At 38.8% G+C, this 19,842-nt stretch overlaps 1 protein-coding gene across 4 annotated transcripts in view; it reads left to right on the top strand.

The window, feature by feature from the left end:
• The window catches only part of TSHZ3 (teashirt zinc finger homeobox 3), a 63,087-nt gene extending 46,653 nt beyond the window's left edge, over positions 1-16,434 (top strand). For all 4 annotated transcript variants that reach the window (XM_085235214.1, XM_085235213.1, XM_085235215.1 and 1 more), the window contains exon 2: positions 11,663-16,434. In XM_085235214.1, the coding sequence (XP_085091340.1) occupies positions 11,836-14,862 (3,027 nt within the window). In that variant the 5' untranslated portion in view covers positions 11,663-11,835 and the 3' untranslated portion in view covers positions 14,863-16,434. The remainder of the gene's footprint in view (positions 1-11,662) is intronic.
• Positions 16,435-19,842: the final 3,408 nt, after the last annotated feature.

The following is a 19,842-nucleotide window of genomic DNA, read 5'->3' as shown; positions in this document are numbered from 1 at the left end:
TTTCAGTGAGTGTTTTTTTAAACGCAATAAGAGCATCAGGACTATTTTCCAATTTTACAGACAGGTAAACTGAGTTTAAGTGTGATGTCTGCAGCAAGGGTAGTGGAGGGACCATGAATCGATCCTGCGAGCCACATTAGGGACTGAATTTTCCTTCCTTTTTCTCTAGGCCGCAATGAATTCCTTCTGAAAGGCAGCTCGTGTTTACGCTCTGTCCATTTTTATGTGTGCGTACTGTTTTACGCATCCAACAGGGTTATGTATGCTTTTTTAGTAACGCCTGCTGAAGCATGGAAAGGATCAACATTTCATTTTCATTACATTTCATTTATTTCTCTATTTTGCAGGAAGGGTTCCATAAAGTGTAAGATAGACGTAACTAAAATAAGTTTCCACTGCGGGTGAAAGGTACTGGTGGTTAATGTGGCTCTTCATAAAGCAGCTGAATTGTAAGTTACAATCAAAGATTTAGAAAAAATGTCTGCTTGATAATGTCTTTTGCCATAATAAAATACAGCCACACGAGGAGTAAAAGGCTAAAAGAATGGCCAGACAAAGACAGATCATTCATTTGTGCTTAGTTTGAGACTCCTACAAAGCTATAACTTGAAAAGTACCAACACTGGGTGAGGGAACATGGAGACTGCCATCTTACATGTATATTTAATCTTTGGTTGTATTATTTCAAATGTTATGTAGCTATAATAGCGTGAAATAGATGCCTGGTACAGAGGTAGATATTACATCATTGTTGCTGTAATGCTCTGCAGCAAAAGGACTTTTTAGAGGATTTCTAATGATAATGAAAATATTCTGATACAGCATTAAGGATTTTGCTACTGAAATGTGTTTAATGTAAATATGCTGTCAGATACCCTTCAAGTAATTGACAAGAGCAGATGATTAGCAGTGTTCTCAATAGTGTTTTTGCATAATCTTACATTTTGACAGAACTCTTCAGCGGCTTTTTATTGTCAGTGCTCTGCAATCAGTAATACTTTTTCCTTGACATTTACTTTGTCATTATAAATCTTGTAAGTGGTCATTTAACTTGTTCGGTATGCATGTAAGAATATCATTACTAACACGTTTGAAAAAATGTCTTCCTGTTGAGGAACTACTGTGAAAGTAAACTTAAAAAAAACCTAAATGAGGTGGGTAGATGAGTGACTTTATGAAATAAATACCTCTCTGTGAGCATCTTCTGGCACATTTCGAGGATGATCTTGAAATCTCTTGCTTATTGAACATTCACGTATAATTGATCAAATTCAGGGTGGTTGTTAGATTATCTTTTTTTTTTTTTTTTTTTTTTTAAATTTCATACTGTTTTTCAATCATGATCATTTACATCCAACTGGCCAAAATTAAGCTCTTATGATCTGTAAGCATTCATAATTACATAGTGCATGTAACATTAGTAGTCAATATAATAAAACTTCATCTTTATTGAAGCATCTCTTGTTTCTACAGCAGTTCTTTAATCTATCTCAATAGATTTCTAGTGTACAGCTCATATAGATTTGGTCAGTGACAAGGGTTAGAGTAGTCTTGTAGAACATTTACTTGTAGCTGTGAAAAGCCCACATTCATCAGAGGATTAGGTCGATCAGATTGTACCAGGATCAATGGAAGGACTGTGTGATCCCTCTTAGGCTGTAACATGTTCACCTTCTTTGGAGAGAATTCACATACACACACATTTCTCTGTCTTAAAGCCATTTATCTCAGAATGTCAAATTGCAATAATTAACCATTATTGATCTTAAATTCAATTAACTTCATTAACACAGGTCATGATGAGGGTGCTTGTAAGGGAAAGGCTCTTGACAAGTGTCTTTTCTTATATGACATTGAATGTTCACAATTGTGGCTATAAACTATTCATATTGTGCCATAGGAGCATCTTTTAAAAATGACAAGGGTTTGGTTGGTGGCTCTGATGAGACATTTTAATCCCCTCCCCCTCATCTTCTGGTTCTCAGGGTTTTCCAGCAAATTTTCTATTCAGGAATCAGTGAACCATTTGTTTCTAGCACATTATCTTAGTGTGGCATTATAGCAAAACCCACCTATTCAAATACCCTTCAGTTCAATAGCTAGTGCTGGAGATAGAGACTCATTTACAAAAGAGTATATTAGTATAGTTAGCAAATGAGTTAAATGAATATTCAGTGCTTTTTTTTTTTTTTTTTTTTTTTTTTTGCTATCTGTACAAAACAAGTGGGGGCCATCTTGTAGAGGTAATCCTTGGGATCCTTGCTTTCTCTAAGTCCTGAGATTCATATAGTAGTCAATAGTTGTTTTTCTTAAATGAGGGCTGAATAAAAACTGTGAAAGGACACAAAGCTCTGTTGGCCCACAGTGAACTCCTTTTTTCATGGAGAAACTTCATTATAAGTACAAGTTCACAATAGCTGAAATTGTGATTGAAATCATTTGGATTTCTCCTATACCATTCATACCTTTGTATGGAGTTTATTGTAAGTACTCACTGCAACCAAAATAGCTATTGAAAGTACTGTATGAAAGGCTTCAATGGGAATTTCAAGTTGGCTAGAAAAATGAAGGCTGCAGCTCTAGGGATGTATGTTAATGTTAGAATGATTAAACACAGATACAGAGCCTGCGTTGTGGTCACTGTAAAGCTTGTAAGATGTGGGCAGTTTGGGAGCAACCAAAGATGTGGGGCGCTTACAGAAAGTAAGGTGTAAGGGTTTTTCAGTAGCCACAATTCTAAACTGCAATCAGAAGGCTCAGAGAAACGTGGATGAAGAGAAATGACAACATCAGTTTTGTTCAAAAACAGATTTTTGTGACAATTAAATGGTCATTTTGCCACTAAATTTGCTATTTCCACTCTGCTATACAAAGCATTTACTGAAAAGAGGCAGGGCAGAAGCAGAATGGTTTGATTACTACATTTGAAGAAACTAAAGTTCCCTTACAACATCTGTTTGCTCAGTGAAGGATTATAATAATTAAGAGCTATTAGAGCCATATTGAGAACTTTTATGCTCATGCCTGCTTATCCTGGATTTGACTGTGAATCTCGTATTAGTTTGGTGAATGCCCTGAGTGCTTTGCAGTGATTAAAAGAAAGATGCCACCCAAATGCTGATATCAAGCAGTGATTGCGTCACTGCGTGTTTTAGAACTAATTCATAAGGTCGTGTAGAGAAAATGGCTGTTCTTAACAGTATGTTGACAGTGAATGTTATTTAAAAAAAAAAAAATCCAAATATTTTTATTCTTTGGAGATTTCAGTAAATATTTTTGTCTACTTGAGGAAATGGTAGTTCTATGCATAGAAAAATCCTGTGAAGAGTCCAAAAACCAGTGTACCTCCTAAATCAAAATCAGGGGCAAAGCAGAACATGAGGCTGTTTTCTCTACTTATTTCTTGCTGTAATATGTGCTTGCCTGGAGTGGGGTAATCTAATACGTGTGTAGTACTTTACACAAAGCAACTGTCTTAGAAACCAACAGAAAACCAGTTTTGTCTCACTTAGAGTAGATCACATTTACTTGTGATGAATAATTTATACAGCAAATGTAGATTTTTTTTTCCTGTTACTAATGCACATACTTAATTGTATTTGTTAAGTTTATGTGAATGTTTTCAGACTGTGGGGCTGCTTGTGAGCTGTTTACGCCAACAGTTTATGTCTGGCTCTTGAGCCCCCCTGTGCTGCCCCCCTCTGAGACTGGCTAGCTGGCTCCTGAGCCTCTCATGGGCTCGTGGAGAGCTTGGTATTCCTGCAGTGAGCTTTGGTGCTTTTGGTGAGCATTTGTGCCTGCCTTTGGTGTTCTGTCAGGAAGGTCACCCTTCCCACTGACCTGCAGGGTGGGGAGGAAGAGGAAGGCACTCTGAGTATTGACGGCCATCAATCTTGAACCAAACAGCAAGTGAGAATTCCCAGTGGGTGTTCACAGTCTTTGTTTCGTATGTACCTGTTTGATCTAGTTCTGACAGTACTTGTGAAAGATGGTTTATGCTGTGACAGGAAAGGCCAAGGCATTTTTTTCTCCCATTTCTCTTCCAGCAGGATCAGCCAGACATTCCAGCTCATAAGGACCGTCAAAATCTCTGCTGTCCTCAAGTGCAAATACAACAGCAAACAATGGCCTTTTGTCCTCACAGAAGCCCATAGTGTTGACACAGCAATCGTGTGCTGCTTCTGGTCATCATCTGGGGGCACGCAGAGCAGGACGTAAACTGTCCCCCTGCTTCTGTGCGGCAGTGTTTTAGGAAGCCAGCCCTCTTGTGTATGTGTGGCTGCAAATTCAGGAGAACAAAATAAAGGATTTGTTTTTCCTGACCAGGCAGGCTCTCTGAACTGTTAGACTGGTTTCTCCTAAGCATGATGCTCTCTTCCAACCGTACAATTACGGCATTTGGAAGCAAGTTTTATGTGAGGAAATCTCTTTTAAAATGGTTTTGTGCATTATACATGGGAGTAATTTGGACTGGGGTGTCTCTCAACATTTTTTTAATCGCTAGATTGCTTTTTGTTAGAAACATACTGTGTGGGAAGGCAGATCAACTCTCAAAGAGAGACAGATCTCAGACTGACCCTCACAAAACCCTATGTGCACAAGGTTACATTGCTCTGTGATGTGATTATGTGCTGTTCTCCACGTTAGGAAGTTGGGATGTTATGCTTAATGAGTGGATAATTTGAGCAGATTTTAGAAAAACCCTGCTCAAGTTTAATTCGGGGAGTTCAGACCGAAAGCAAGGCAGAGGACAACCTTGGAGAAGTGGGGCATGATCCATCATCTTTCATCTCCAGTACAGCCCTAGTGAAACTGATGCTCACAGCCTACTTGGAGGCCTCCTCCGTGCTGGGAGCAGAAAGCTCCATGGGGGAGAGATGGGACAATTCCTCTCCTGATTTTAAAAACCTTTCCTATTTTCCCCATTGTGGAAAGGAGTTTTCTGGCAATGTACAGATTCAGCACTTACTGGATCCCAGCAGCTTGGCTCAGAAAAGATTTTTAACCACAGACTCGAGATTTTGCACAGTACATGCACCTGTGGGTATTTCACTGGGTATTTTATCCTTAGTAATGGTTTAAGCTGAAAACTGTGAATTATTTTCAATTACACACGTAGGTTGCAGTCACATACAGACACTGTGAAGAAGCACAGGAACAGAAACACAGACTTTCTTGTCATGTTTTGTGTAAATAGCTTCATTATATATATTAACCTGCAGGAGTTGTAGGCTTCTTTACTTGTCTTCTTGTCTGGCACTGGGCAAGTAATTTTTAACTTCTTTGGATTTCCAGGTCTGCAGCTATAAACTATGGATAAGAACAGGGTTGCTGTGAAGAGTAGAGCACTCGCTGAATCTTTTGAACACCAAATTACAGTGATGTTTTCCAGTGGTGCTAGGTTGTTTCTAAGCCAGCATTTAATATAATAGCATTCTGTTTTTTCAGGTGTGTATTTAATGAAGGAGATAATACATAAATGTGAGCTTTGCACAGGAATATCTCATTTAACAAATGTCCAAACAGTATTTGGTTCTAGGAAGATAAATGCCTCCTTTAGCAGAATTAGTAGCAATTTTTGAATGTTTACTGTTTTCATTTGTAGGTTGCCACTGTGGTACCTTTCATATGGCAGTTAAGTCTGAAGTCAAAAATAGATGGGAATTTTCATCCTCCTTTAAAACCTACACAAAAGCTGGGGGAAGCTGCCTAGCTTCCTTTGGCCTGTTTCTAAGCTCTTTCTGTCAGATAGCTGCTGCAGTATATTCATAAAGAAGCAGAAGTGCACTTCGAAGTTTCTGGTGCCTAATGATAGTCACCATTAGATTGGTGTGCTGTGTGACATCCATCCATGCGCTGATTCCCAGTAACTTCATAGTACAGCGTTATTGGTGCGAAAATGCTGCAAATGTATCAACGCACCAGGAAAAAAAACACCAAACAGCTAAACAAGCATGAGTCATGTACACCACATCAAATCAGCATGTTCAAATGAATATTCTTGATCTTGCCGATGGGCAGAATAATCAGTTTTGGAGTAGGATCGTATCTTAGTGCAGAGTACCAGCTGCTTCAGCTAACAGGTGAGAGAAATGCTGGCCTCTCCTCCTGGAAACATTTCTCTCCCACAGCAGACAGTAAAGCCTGCGTGAAATAGAACCTTTGATCTTTCTAACAGGTCAAAGTGCTGGGCAACGAGCATGGCCATGCCTGTTTATTAGCAATGTTCTCACATGCCATTCAGGTGAACAGGGAGGCTCTCCTGCTTTCCCCTTCTGTTGCCTCCTGAGGAGTACACTAACAGCTCTGCCGTGTGGTGGAGTCTCAAACCGTTTCAGCTGCATGTGAATTATTAGTCAGTGTCCATATAGAAATAGCTTACGTTGTGGGTGAAATGTTTGCCTTTCCTCCTGTACCTGAAAGGCCTATGGAGTGGGAGTTTTCTAACAGGCTAACTCTTGTGTGCCTACAGTTATGTTAGGTCTTTGATTGGCTCAATCCATTGCATTTTCTCTTGCCTCTCTTCATTAATTGTGTGAGCAGGGTCCATTGGCACAGTCAGAACATCTCAGAACTTCTGTTTCCTCTTGCCATTTCCTTGGCTTGTGTTCAGGCTGTGTCCCATATTGGCTGAATGGCTCCACAGAAACTGTGGACTCCTCAAGGATTTTTCTGTAGATTACTTAATTTTTTTTTGTTTGTTTGTTTGGTTGGTTGTTTTTAAAAAAGGGTAACTCCTTAGATGACTGTATCCTTCTTACTCTCAACCTCTTTCTTTTGTTCTCAAGGTGTGAGATTAAAATGGATTCAGGTTTTGTTAAGGGGGTAAGATGCTTTTTTCAAGATGCACTCAAAAATCAGATGGTTTAGGAAATGAACCTTACTACTGAACGATTATTTCAAACCATGCATAAATAAGTAATAAAGTTTGTTGTGATTTTCTAGTATAAGGCTGCTTGGTTAAAGCTAGAAAAATTCCAAGGAATTGAAGTATTTTGATGAACCATTGGATGCTTGACTTTTGTAGTCAAACATTTTTTTCCTGCAAGAAGAATATTTGAATTCTTTGATATTTTTTTCAAGGAAAAAGCTTGTATTCTAGTTCTTATTTATACCAGTAAGCTAGCTAAAATAAAGTATTGCTGGAAAAAGCACATAATTAAAGCAAGACATTTCAAAAATGCTTCAATTAAATATAAGCCAAAATATATGGTCTCAGATGCATATGATGTATACATGTATATAGTGTCTGTGGTGTCTGTAGTTCTCCTGGTGTCTGCATAGAGAGAAGTCCATCAGTTTATTAGTGTCAATACAAGATGTATCTATATACATCACTTTAGGTAGCGATGTATCACAATTTATTTCCACTGGCAAAGAAATGATCCATAGCTCAGTTATGAAGGTAATTCCCTCTTCTGTGGAAATGAATTCCATTATACCATAGCTTACATTTATGTATTTATATCAAATGTGTTAATTTCATTTTTACCTAGCAGTTTAGTTAATAATTATAATAAATATTAATGAGGGAACTGTCTGTTCTCAACCTCTGTATAGCTGCACCTGCAGTAGGTTTCGGAATCCCTTTAATGCCCTCATCTTCTGTAGGAACTGAGAGCCTCCCCATAGAACTACTTCCCATCTTTTGTCAAATACTATGTCGTAGTGACAACAATACTCATTTTGCAGCCAATTTCCTGTGGGTTTTGATGTCCTACAAGATGTAAACTAAAAACTTTTTGGGGAAATGTGACTTTTTTTCTTCTTTGACATTGGGAAGTGAAAAACAAAAATATAGAAGCACATAATTTCTTTCATTTCCATTCTTATTAACTTCTTCTGCTGTTAGGATTGCCTTTAAAGTGTTTTTTTTTTTTACCTCATACTTTGCTGTCAAGGCATTGAAGAAAGGTTGTACAGATGCCCTGCTGTTTAAACGTTACTTTATACGTGAAACACATCAAACCAAAAATCTCTCTTTTATTTTTTATTTCTAATAAGAAGCAAGTGGCTGAGCAAAGATGGGTTGGAGCCAGTGCTTCTTAAAGACAATCTCCACCAGGCAGTAGATCTCAATGAAAAGTTGTGGGGTTCTTTGTTTTACCATCACCTCCTGATTTTATTCTTCTTTTCTACATAGTATCTTTGCTCTTCCTGTAGATACTTAACCTAAGACAAAATCTCTCTGCCTTCCTTGTCCTATGCTCTGTAACAGCAAAGCTGTCACCTTCATCTGCAGGCAGACAGCACCAGTTGTTCCACTCCTCTGAGCTGAGTGCAGTGAGGTCAGCAGGATCAGAGCTTCCCATACTGTGTGTGGAATTGTCTTTTGGCCTTAACCCTCTATCTTCATCTGTCCCATATGATGATATCAGTTTGGCAGGGTTTTATGAGGAGGAGATGTGCACACTGAGGACAAGGCTTCAGGGAGTGATGAGCCCTTCAGCCACTGTAAACTTAAATGTAGGTGCTGGGAATCCTTGAGAATGGCCCAAATTTGCTATTATGTGTTGGCCCAGGATTTGGTGGGTTGCCTCCTGCTGCTATGCACCAGCCCTGAAGACAAATGCTAGGTGACCAGCCCTTGGAATAAGATGTTAGAAGCTTCTTTCACAAACCTCCGAGGGGTGTGTTCTAAGTGAAAGGATTGAAGAAGTTGGGAGTAAGTTGTGTTTCATCCCTCCTCTCCCTTGTGCAGTGGAAAGAGCAGAAGTTGTTCAGACTGTCACTTTATGAAAGTTGCAGAGTTAAATTCCATGCTGTCATTTCTGTCTCATTTCCCACATATCTAGATTAAAGATCGATGTCACAAGTTGGCTTTGCAACTTGAGCTTAGGAAGGAGAACAGCTACAAAGGAGGCAGCTCCTGGTTAACACGCAAATATGCTTGATAGTTGGTGAAAAGGGCAAAGAAAGCATGAAAGGTAAATAGATTTACATTTAAATGAGCCACGTGCTGGAGGTTTTCCCCAGTATAAAAGTCGTTCTTGAAAAAAACTGTGAATGTGACAATGTGAATGTTTCATCCAAACAAAATTCATAAGATCTTAATAAGATAAACAAAAATGTAAAGAAAACCACACAAATTAAGGACTAAGCAGTCTACAAGAGCACCTGCATGGTATGCAGGGCCCAGGGCTTTGGTACCAATGTGTGAGAATGAGCACGCAGTGGACAGAAGGAGCAAAGAATGGGTATGTTTATAAGGTGCCTTGGTCTTTCATCTCAGCCTGCAGGTGTGCAGGTCTTGCTAATGCAGGCAGAGTGACAATAACCTTGGATTTTATGTCCTAAAAAGAGATTTTGTCTTCAATTTCACATGCATCAAAGGAATGGGAGGGATAAAACTAAAACTCCACAAGACAGAAAAGAGTATATTTGATTCCAGATCGTTGGTTCACGCTGTCATTTCTTCCTTCCATCTTTCCTTATTCTTATCATTTGGATCTTTGGCGTGCCTCAGACTGAGGCAGTTGTTAGCCAGTTGTTTACATGTTACCAGGGATTACTTCATTTTTTTTCAGCTGTAGAATATAATTTTAACCCTTATGCTTTCCTTTGCTGAAGATTTGGTAGAGTTCAAAAACATGATGGAAGAAACAATTGAGCTGCAAAGGAATCTGTACCATGTATAAGGGAACAAAAGTACTGAGTGAAGTCCATCTTCTTAGTCGTATCTGTATAGTGGTTTCATTGCAAGCATTTGCTGGATAGACACTAATCTTGGCTACAGATTGCCAGTGTGACTGTAGCATACATAAAATAAGAATCTTGAATTCTTTCAAGATATTTTGAGAAAGCATTAAATGGAGTAAAAGAGAGCAGCTCTATTTCATTAGAGCGCATATATCTCCTTCTAAAGTCTGATCTTCTAAAGTCAGATCTTAACAGCATTTTCAAAATAATATAATAATTGAAAGTTTTAAAATTTAATTATTTCAAACTACATTCATACAAATATTGAAAATAAGAACTTTGCTGCATGACTCTTCTGTTTTGAAATGACCTGAGCTGAAATACTTAATCACAATTATCTGTTGTTTCATGTGATGTGTTTGTGCTTTCAGAGGTTTAGCAACTATTCTGTAGATCAGATTATATAATTTTATGTGCTTGGAAGAAGACTTGCTACTATTCAGCCTTGTGAGAAACAGCAGTGAATGTTTTGTATTTCCTAACTGAATGAAGAAGTACTGCATATGAAACTAAAAGCCTAATTTCATTGTTGCTTTAACAGCTGCTTTCTTCTTTTGTGATTTTCTGGCAACATTTAATCACAATTTGCAAGGTTCAATACTGTGTATGTGATATCTACTATACTGTTCTACATTGTTCTCTCTATGAGCTAGAGTAAGTGTTCTTGGGATGCTAATCATTATCTTCTTTGCACTATTGCCTGCATAAACAAGCTATAGATGTGTTTACGACACAGATACCCACCATTCCAGATGTGTTCCAGGGAAGGTCAAAAGTCAAGTGTTCTTACCCCTAGTCTAATGGAAACACGTTCTTTTGAAGTTTGTAATTGTAATTGCGAGAGATTGCAAGCAAATTCTAAATTCCATTTAATAAGAATAGCTGCAAATTAACTCACTATATAAAAATAGATTATTTTTATCAATTAATGATCCCTCTCTTAACCTAACCATAATTTTCTTTCCTGAAGGAAAAACTAAGGTAAACTTAATGTAGAATACGTGCATAGAAGCAGTGAAGAAAAAGAGAACGTGTTTACTGTCAGTTCCCAACTATCCTATTCAGGAAGAGTATCTTAAATTTACATCACCAGTTGCATTACTTGAGAAGGAAAAAAAGACAGGATCCCTGTTGGGTGTCTGTGTAGCTTATGCTGAGTAAATATTGACAAAGTAGTCTAAAGAGCAAACACTTTGACATTTGTAAGGTCCACTGGAAGGTCTTGTATATATTTATACAGCAAGAATGAGTACAGCATACCAATTTTCTTGAACTAGCTCCTGACATAGCTCCTGACATAATTCTGCATGGGCTTTCTTGTTGAGAAAGGTGTGTTTAAATGTGAATGGGTCATTTGCTATACCCGTAATGAATATCCTTCAACTCGTAGTGAGTTGTTTCAGAAGGTTGCGTCACCTACTTTTACTCTCTCCTCCTTCAAAATATGATACTACTAATAATGATAACTTCTTGAAAATCTCATTTTTTGATTATCGCAACTAGGAATTCTTTTGCTTTGTAGGAATTTTTGATGTTTGTTGTACTCTATATTTATTAAGGATTGAGTCTCAAAACTGTAATGAGCAAAAAATGCTTGCTTAATTTAAATTGTGAATCTGTCTGTTAAGAAATGCATTAGGGGTAGGAGAAGCATAAGACATATTAATTGACAGACAGGAACTGCTGTCTCTGAGGTTGATACAAGTAATTTATTACTTTAGAAATGAATGCCACCTCCAGAATGTGCTTCATTAATTTCAAATTTAGTTTTAATTTCAAGCTGTTGCCCCTTGAGAAGAATAAGGTGGCAAATTATGTTTGAAGAGCAGATTTTTTTCTTGCTCGGAAGAAACGCTAAATTTTAACTGTTTAATTTTACAAATAAGTGCAGTTCTTTGGCTGAAACACTTGAGTGAAAGTATGATCAGCAGAAACTAACTTATTTTTCTTCTCTTCATAATAGCCTATGTTTCAGATGAACTAAAAGCAGCAGCACTGGTGGAAGAAGATGTGGAAGCTGATGAAAACACAGCTGATGGAGAGCCTTCTGCAAAATATGCATGTCCAGAAAAAGACTTCAGTAAGAACTGCCAAAGCTACCAAAACTCTCCAGCAGCTGAATTTTCAAGCCATGAAATGGACAGTGAATCACATATCAGTGAGACAAGTGACCGCATGGCAGACTTTGAGAGCAGTTCTATTAAAAATGAAGAAGAGAGCAAGGAGGTTTCAATACCACTTGAAGACTCCACCGTATCTGATAGTTTAGAACAAATGAAAGCTGTATATAACAACTTTCTCTCCAATTCCTACTGGTCCAATCTCAATTTGAATCTTCACCAGCCAATTTCAGAAAAAAACAATGGCAGCAGCAGCAGTAGCAGCAGCAGCAGCAGCAGTTGTGGAAGTGGCAGCTTTGACTGGCACCAGACTGCAATGGCTAAAACACTGCAGCAAGTTTCTCAGAGCAGAATTCTTCCTGAACCAAGCCTTTTTAGCACAGTTCAATTGTACAGACAAAGCAGTAAGCTTTATGGCTCTATATTTACTGGAGCCAGTAAATTCCGCTGTAAAGACTGCAGTGCTGCCTATGATACTTTAGTAGAATTAACAGTGCACATGAATGAAACGGGACATTATCGAGATGACAACCATGAAACTGATAACAATAACCCTAAAAGATGGTCCAAACCTCGTAAACGTTCTTTGCTTGAAATGGAAGGGAAAGAAGATGCCCAGAAAGTATTAAAGTGTATGTACTGTGGTCATTCATTTGAATCTCTTCAGGATTTGAGTGTTCATATGATCAAAACAAAACACTACCAAAAAGTGCCTCTGAAGGAACCTGTTACACCTGTAGCAGCTAAAATTATCCCAGCTACTAGAAAGAAAGCATCACTAGAGCTTGAACTTCCAAGTTCTCCAGATTCCACAGGTGGGACACCAAAAGCACCCGTCTCAGACACCAACGATGCACTTCAAAAGAATTCCAATCCTTACATTACACCAAATAATCGCTATGGTCACCAGAACGGTGCCAGCTATGCCTGGCACTTTGAAGCGAGGAAATCTCAAATTCTGAAGTGCATGGAATGTGGAAGTTCTCATGACACTCTGCAGGAACTCACTGCCCACATGATGGTGACGGGACATTTTATTAAAGTCACCAACTCTGCCATGAAAAAAGGGAAGCCTATTATAGAAGCCCCAGCGACGCCTACAATAACATCCTTAGTAGATGAGAAGGTCCAGTCTGTGCCACTAGCTGCCACCACTTTCACATCTCCTTCCAATACGCCTTCTAGTGTTTCCCCTAAATTAAATGTTGAAATAAAAAAAGAAGTAGATAAAGAAAGAAGCACTGCTGATGAGAAAATGAAAGATAAAGAAAAGTCAAGTGAGGATGAGGAGAAGTATGATATCTCTTCGAAATATCATTACTTGACTGAAAACGACCTAGAAGAAAGCCCTAAAGGGGGACTGGATATATTGAAGTCTTTAGAAAACACAGTTACATCAGCTATAAATAAAGCCCAGAATGGCACCCCGAGCTGGGGTGGCTACCCTAGCATTCATGCTGCTTATCAGCTGCCTAATATGATGAAGCTGTCATTGGGCTCATCTGGGAAGAGTACACCGTTAAAGCCCATGTTTGGAAACAGTGAACTAGTATCACCATCTAAAAGCCAGCCCTTGGTATCCCCACCAAGCAGCCAGACCTCACCTGTGCCGAAAACGAATTTTCATGCCATGGAAGAATTAGTAAAGAAAGTCACTGAGAAGGTGGCTAAAGTAGAGGAAAAAATGAAGGAGCCCGAAGGGAAGCTTTCTCCAATGAAGCGTGCAACACCTTCACCGTGCAGTAGTGAAGTCAGTGAACCTCTTAAAATGGAGGCCTCCAATGATGGTGGCTTTAAAAGCCAACAGAACAGCCCAGTCCCTCAAAGAGATGCTTGCAAGGACAGTCCAACTGTAGAACCTGTGGAAAACGGGAAAGAGCCTGCTAAGTCAATTGTAGGTTCTTTAAGTAGCAGCACGGCTATCATTACTGATCACCCTCCTGAACAGCCATTTGTAAACCCATTAAGTGCACTGCAGTCTGTCATGAATATTCATCTTGGGAAGGCAGCAAAGCCATCTTTGCCCGCGTTGGATCCAATGAGCATGCTTTTTAAAATGAGCAACAGTTTGGCAGAAAAGGCTGCAGTGGCCACCCCACCTCTCCAGTCCAAAAAAACAGACCACTTAGACCGTTATTTTTATCATGTCAACAATGACCAACCCATAGATTTGACGAAAGGCAAGAGTGACAAAAGCTGCTCTTTGGGTTCAGCGCTTTTGTCATCCACATCGACATCTTCTGCATCTTCTTCATCTACAGTGACAACAGCAAAGACATCTGCAGTCGTGTCATTCATGTCAAACTCGCCGCTACGCGAGAATGCCTTGTCAGATATATCTGATATGCTGAAGAACCTGACAGAAAGTCACACATCAAAATCTTCCACACCTTCCAGCATATCTGAGAAATCTGACATTGATGGTACCACAATAGAGGAACCAGAAGAGAGTACACCAGCTCAGAAAAGGAAGGGACGTCAGTCTAACTGGAACCCTCAGCACTTGCTCATCTTGCAGGCCCAGTTTGCAGCTAGTTTACGGCAGACTTCAGAGGGGAAATACATAATGTCAGACTTGAGCCCTCAAGAAAGAATGCACATTTCCAGGTTTACGGGACTTTCAATGACCACGATTAGCCATTGGCTAGCCAATGTGAAATACCAGCTCCGAAGGACGGGGGGAACTAAGTTCCTTAAAAATTTGGACACTGGGCATCCAGTGTTCTTTTGTAATGACTGCGCTTCACAGATCAGAACTCCTTCAACTTATATCAGTCATCTTGAATCGCATCTGGGTTTCAGGTTAAGGGACTTGTCCAAACTGTCCAGTGAACAGATTAACAATCAGATAGCACAAGCAAAGTCACCGTCTGAAAAGCTGGTGACGTCCTCTCCAGAGGAAGATATCGGAACTTCTTACCAGTGCAAACTTTGTAACAGGACTTTTGCAAGCAAGCATGCTGTTAAACTTCATCTTAGTAAAACACATGGGAAGTCACCAGAGGATCATCTTCTGTATGTTTCAGAGTTAGAGAAGCAGTAGCATTTGCTTTTGATTAAAATAACTGTAATTTGCTTTGAGGAAAACTGTCAAAGACGCCTTAAAGCTACTGTTTAATTCTTGGCACATGTTCTTATTTTAACTCCAGAGTCGCTCTGGGCTGAACTGTTTTGTATAACTGTACAGTGTTTAGAGGTGCATAATCAGCTGTTGTTACTGGTAAAATATGAAGGTTAAAATGCAGTGGTAAGTGTTTGGAACTTTGTGTAAATTGGATTTAGTTGCTATGCATCCCTCTGATGCATCAAGCTGCATGCATTAACAGACAGTTTAATTAAGCATTTATAACTGATTCTGGTGCACTTTTTTCATGTGACCTAAGTGTGCTGGTATTTCTCACCCTGTAATCTTTAGCCCTCTGAGTACTTTGAAGCACTTTTGCATTAATTTGGTAAAAATGTATGGATATGGTTTTTTTTAAACCCTGACCAGCTTAGTTCTGATTACAAATATGAACCTCCATTTATGCAGAGGTGTCTCACACCTTGAAATTTAAAAATATGATTTTCACATTGAAACATAGATGTATATATTGTATAGATTTCAAAATCTCTTATGGAAAATGTGATTGTGGTTAATGCCATTTTCTTTTTCTTCAGCATTTTTAGCAACAGTGTTTTTTGTACCTGATAACTCCAGGTATGAACTGCTATATATAGTGTATATTTCATTTTTTAGGCCTAATGGTTTTTCTTTTAACATCTGAACGTTGTAAATTGTATGATGAAAGATACCACAGATAGCATTTATAAAGTATTCAGAAACATTATTCTTAAAGCAAAGTATGTTTTGTTTTGTTTTGCTATACAGTACATCTATATTAATAGAGGTTCATGTTTAAATTATACATATTTATTAGTGTTGCTATCATTTATTTGTTTGTTTCTTTTTTCTTTTTTTAAACCGTCTAAAGAAACAGAAGCCACGGACTGCATTCCTGGCATGCATTATAACTGTTTTGCACAACGTGACTTTTAAAGGTATTTATTAGTAAAAAAAAGTAATAAAAGAAAATAAAAAGAGAAAATTCAAAATAAACTCAGTGCTCAAAGGGTTAAATCTATTTGAAAAACTTGTACTGTATTTCCTAAACATTGATAAAGCCTTTAAAATGTTTGTACTGTAATACTTTGCTTAAAAGTTATGAGGCATTCTGTGATATAACCTCTTTTACTTATTTATAAGCGCTCTTGGTTGTTATTTCCTATTGTAGAATGCCTTTTTATTTCAATTGGTAACTTTCTGTTTTGTTCTGCCTAATTATTCTCCCAAGATTCCATACTGCAGCTTTATCTTTAGGCATATGAAAGGTAACCCGTGGTTACCAGCACACTAAGTGATTCTGTTCGTCTCCATTTTTGGCAGTTAATTTGCAGAAGTAACTGACAGCTGACACCATATGAGAATCTATGTATAAAATATTGGCATGTAAACAGCACAGACACTGTAATGCACTCTGTGCCCTGTTTTGTTGTTGACAATGAAGCACCATTATATGACTCTTCATATAACCTTTTTTTCTACAGCAGCATTAAAATTGTCTTTTTGCTATAATTTTGTGTTGCGTTCACAATTATGTCTGAAATGTGCTACGACTAACGAGCACATTAAAATTAAATTGTATGCTATCTGTTTATGACTGAAGCTTGAGTAGGTTTCTTCATCTGCCAGGTGCTGGCAGTCAAAAGCTGCACATAAATCACTGGAGTTTTAGTGAACTTTAGCATTTAAAGAGCAGGGTAGCACTTATTCAAAGGCTGCATTAACAATTTTTTTTTCCTCCGGAACAGATAAATGAGCATTATAACTCCTTTTTAAACATCAGGTAAGGCTGGCTGCAAAGACAGGCTTTAGGAGCAGTGTGCAACATAGCAAACTGGCACTTCTCTGCGCCTGCAGCCCGGCGGGGAGCCGTGCTGCTCTCCCTGCCCAGCTGGGCACACGGGTTGGAAGAGCACTGCTGTGCTCCTGGAGCAGCTGGAGAGGCACCTGAGGTTGGAGAGCTCCCGGAGCCACTGGGAAGGGAAGCCTCTGGTGGCCTTCAGTGCTGGGGTACAGCGAGAGGAAGGCTGGATAAATGTCTCAAATGAGCGGGCGCGTTTAGATGAGAATGACGGGCTGCTACTGGTGTTGACAGGTCACCCCATCAACAACTTACATCTCCAAATTACCTGTATAACTATGCACGTAAATAATGTCTTCTGCCAGGCAGGAGAAATCGGAGGCTAGGAATGGTTCAGGGAACCAAAACCACCGTTGTGGCACTTAGGAGTCGTATTTTAAGTGAGAGCTACCATCTGAATGTCAAATCTTCAGTTTATTTAAAAAAAATATCCACTGTCTTCCAGTAAGTGAATTAAGTGTGTTTTATGCTTTCTCCCCTTCCTCTCTGACCATGAAAGCCAATGCCATGTCTTGCCCAGTGTAACTGAGTGTTCTGTTCATTCTTAGCAGCCAATAGTGCTAAGAAGACTCGATGAATGGGATTCACAATTAGTGCTCTGCGTTTTTGCCTCCTCTTTTGGCTCACAGTTGTATCTGATTTTGAGGTCATTTGTGTGTCAGTGTTATGGCCTCCACTCAAATCCCAGCAATGAAATCGCAGCACACAGTTCTGATGTTTGCCAGCCCCATCCCAGGAGTACCCATTGTACCCAGGAGGTGCAGCCCAGCCATCCCCTGCCCTCCAGGAAGACTCCCTGGCAGCACTCTGTGCTTTTTTGCATGGTCTCAGCCTAAATGCAGGCACACTTTTTGCATCTACGGCAGAGAATTCCTCCTTTGAAAATTAGAACAGCTTAAATATAGTGTTTGGTTGCAAAGCAGAAACTCACACATAAGGAGACTGGCAGATTATTGCATATATTGTCAATCAACTTATTTTTAAGATGCACCGTTGACTTATAATAGTAATGGTAAAAGCTCTATATGCAATACAGTTATCTGGGGCTCGGGAGGGAGGAAAAGCAGGAGGCAGCAGTCTTTTGCAGTGTTCATTCTCTTTATTTTTTAAATACAGACAAGGAGTTGATGTTTGCAAACACCAAATGCCGCTGGTGCAGCTTCATCCAGTCTGATGAAGTTCCTCCCAGGGCCCGACCCTCTGGATACCAATGTCCAGGGAGGAGATAGAAACAGGAAATTTTTGGGAGCAGCCAGATCTCTGCGTGCACCAGAAATGACTTTTAAAATACAGTTTTAAAATATTCAAACTTTGCAAATGAATGGCTACTCAGGATCTGCATATCCTCAATTTATTAAAATAAAGTTCAGCTTGCATTTCAGAACCTTCAGGACTGGCATACCAATGTGATTTCACACTATAAAGAATTTAGAGAATCAGTGAACTGGAATAATGTCCTTTCCATCAATACACTGATATGTATATTGGCACAGTAACCATTAGTGCTAACCAAATCACCAACCTGACGATATGAAGATAATTTTTGTCCTATTAGACATGAAGGTACAAATGTGGGATTTTAAAATATGTATCTGAGTTCCAACTTTTGTGTTGCGTTTGATGTTTTATTTAGAAAGATGCAGATCAGATTTGAAAGAAAACAAAATGCCTCAAGAAAGAGTTTAAAAATGAGATTGTGATGGGTGGGAAGAGCTTTAAATCACAGGTGTATAAAGGTGACCCTGGTCTAACCCCACCCAAGTAGTGGCTTGTTGCAGCATACTGTATATCTTCCAGCCATCACATTTACGCAGTATCTTAAAATAACATTTGTGATAAATGTGCAATTTAACTAATTTATGGTGCTATGATGTGCTCAGGGCTACATGCAAGATGAAAATCTTAAATGGAGCTTGAACAGCTCACTTCACAACAAGAAATCAATATGCCAGATCTTAGCTGTTCACTGAAGTCAACATTTAGCAAATAAATAAATAAATAAAAGCAACTAGAAGAACAAAAAGACCACCACCAGTAAATGTATCTATGAGTTTTAGTGAGCAAGAAATCTATATTTAACCAAAATATGACTTTCAAACTAGTGTAAGGAACTTTCTAAAACCTTAGAATCTTACTTATATTTATGTTTGTTGTTTGTTTTTCTTTTGTATTAAAATTGAAAGTATATTGTTTTACTTTTCCAGTTCCTTTTGTGGTAAGCACTATATGTGATTTCTTATCTAAGCCAAGGCAGGTAAGTGTTATCAGTGTGGGGATCTGTTGCACTTCGATAGAGCTGTGTTTCTTTGTATATGCAGCTAGGCGCAAATGTGATTGCATTTTATGACAGCAAAATTTTTGGCAATACTGTGAGATTTAAGAAAATATTGGCATGCGTAGAAGAGAACTTTTAATTTTGTAAGTTCTTATTTCAGCTGCAACAGAAAAAGAAGTAGCCACAGTGCAAGTGACGACAGAGATGACTGGTAATAAAGCTAACTTTAATACATTTTACATTTCAAAATATGCCTCCAGAGAGCCTTATGTATTTCTTAGAAAAATACCAAATGGTGGCAATCATTCTCGCATACTTTTTTAGGTTGAGAACGTGTTGGAGCTTTGCTGGGTTCTCAGTTACCCACAGTGCTCAGTGGATCAGAATACAGAACTGGTCACAAAGCATGAATTGGTCATGAAAAGTAAGCAAAAGAGAGAGTTCCTAAGTTGCAAAACTTTTTAAAAAGTCACTGAGTTTTCTCTGAGAAAAGAGTGAACCAATCATGTACGGTTGGACGGTTGCAGAGGGAGCGCTCCTGTGTAACTCCCTTGGGTAATGCTGGTGCATACATATAATTTCCAGCTTAAAGGACCCAGCAAATTCTCTTCTCCCGGGCCTTGGCACCGAGCTGTGCCTTCCAGCCCTGGCTTGACCTGCTGTAGGGAAATGAGAGAAGAAGAAATAATTGTCAACTGCTGTATGAAAGCGATTTTGTTGCTCAGGGTGTGGTAGCGGTGAATTTTGTTGAGCTTTCAGTAATTATGCTGTAATAATGAAAAGC

Source organism: Meleagris gallopavo, chromosome 13 (assembly GCF_905368555.1).
Source record: "Meleagris gallopavo chromosome 13, MGAL_WU_HG_1.1, whole genome shotgun sequence".
NCBI lineage: Eukaryota > Metazoa > Chordata > Aves > Galliformes > Phasianidae > Meleagris > Meleagris gallopavo.
The sequence above is the reverse complement of the archived record's forward strand: the minus strand, read 5'-3'. Positions and strand labels throughout refer to the sequence as shown.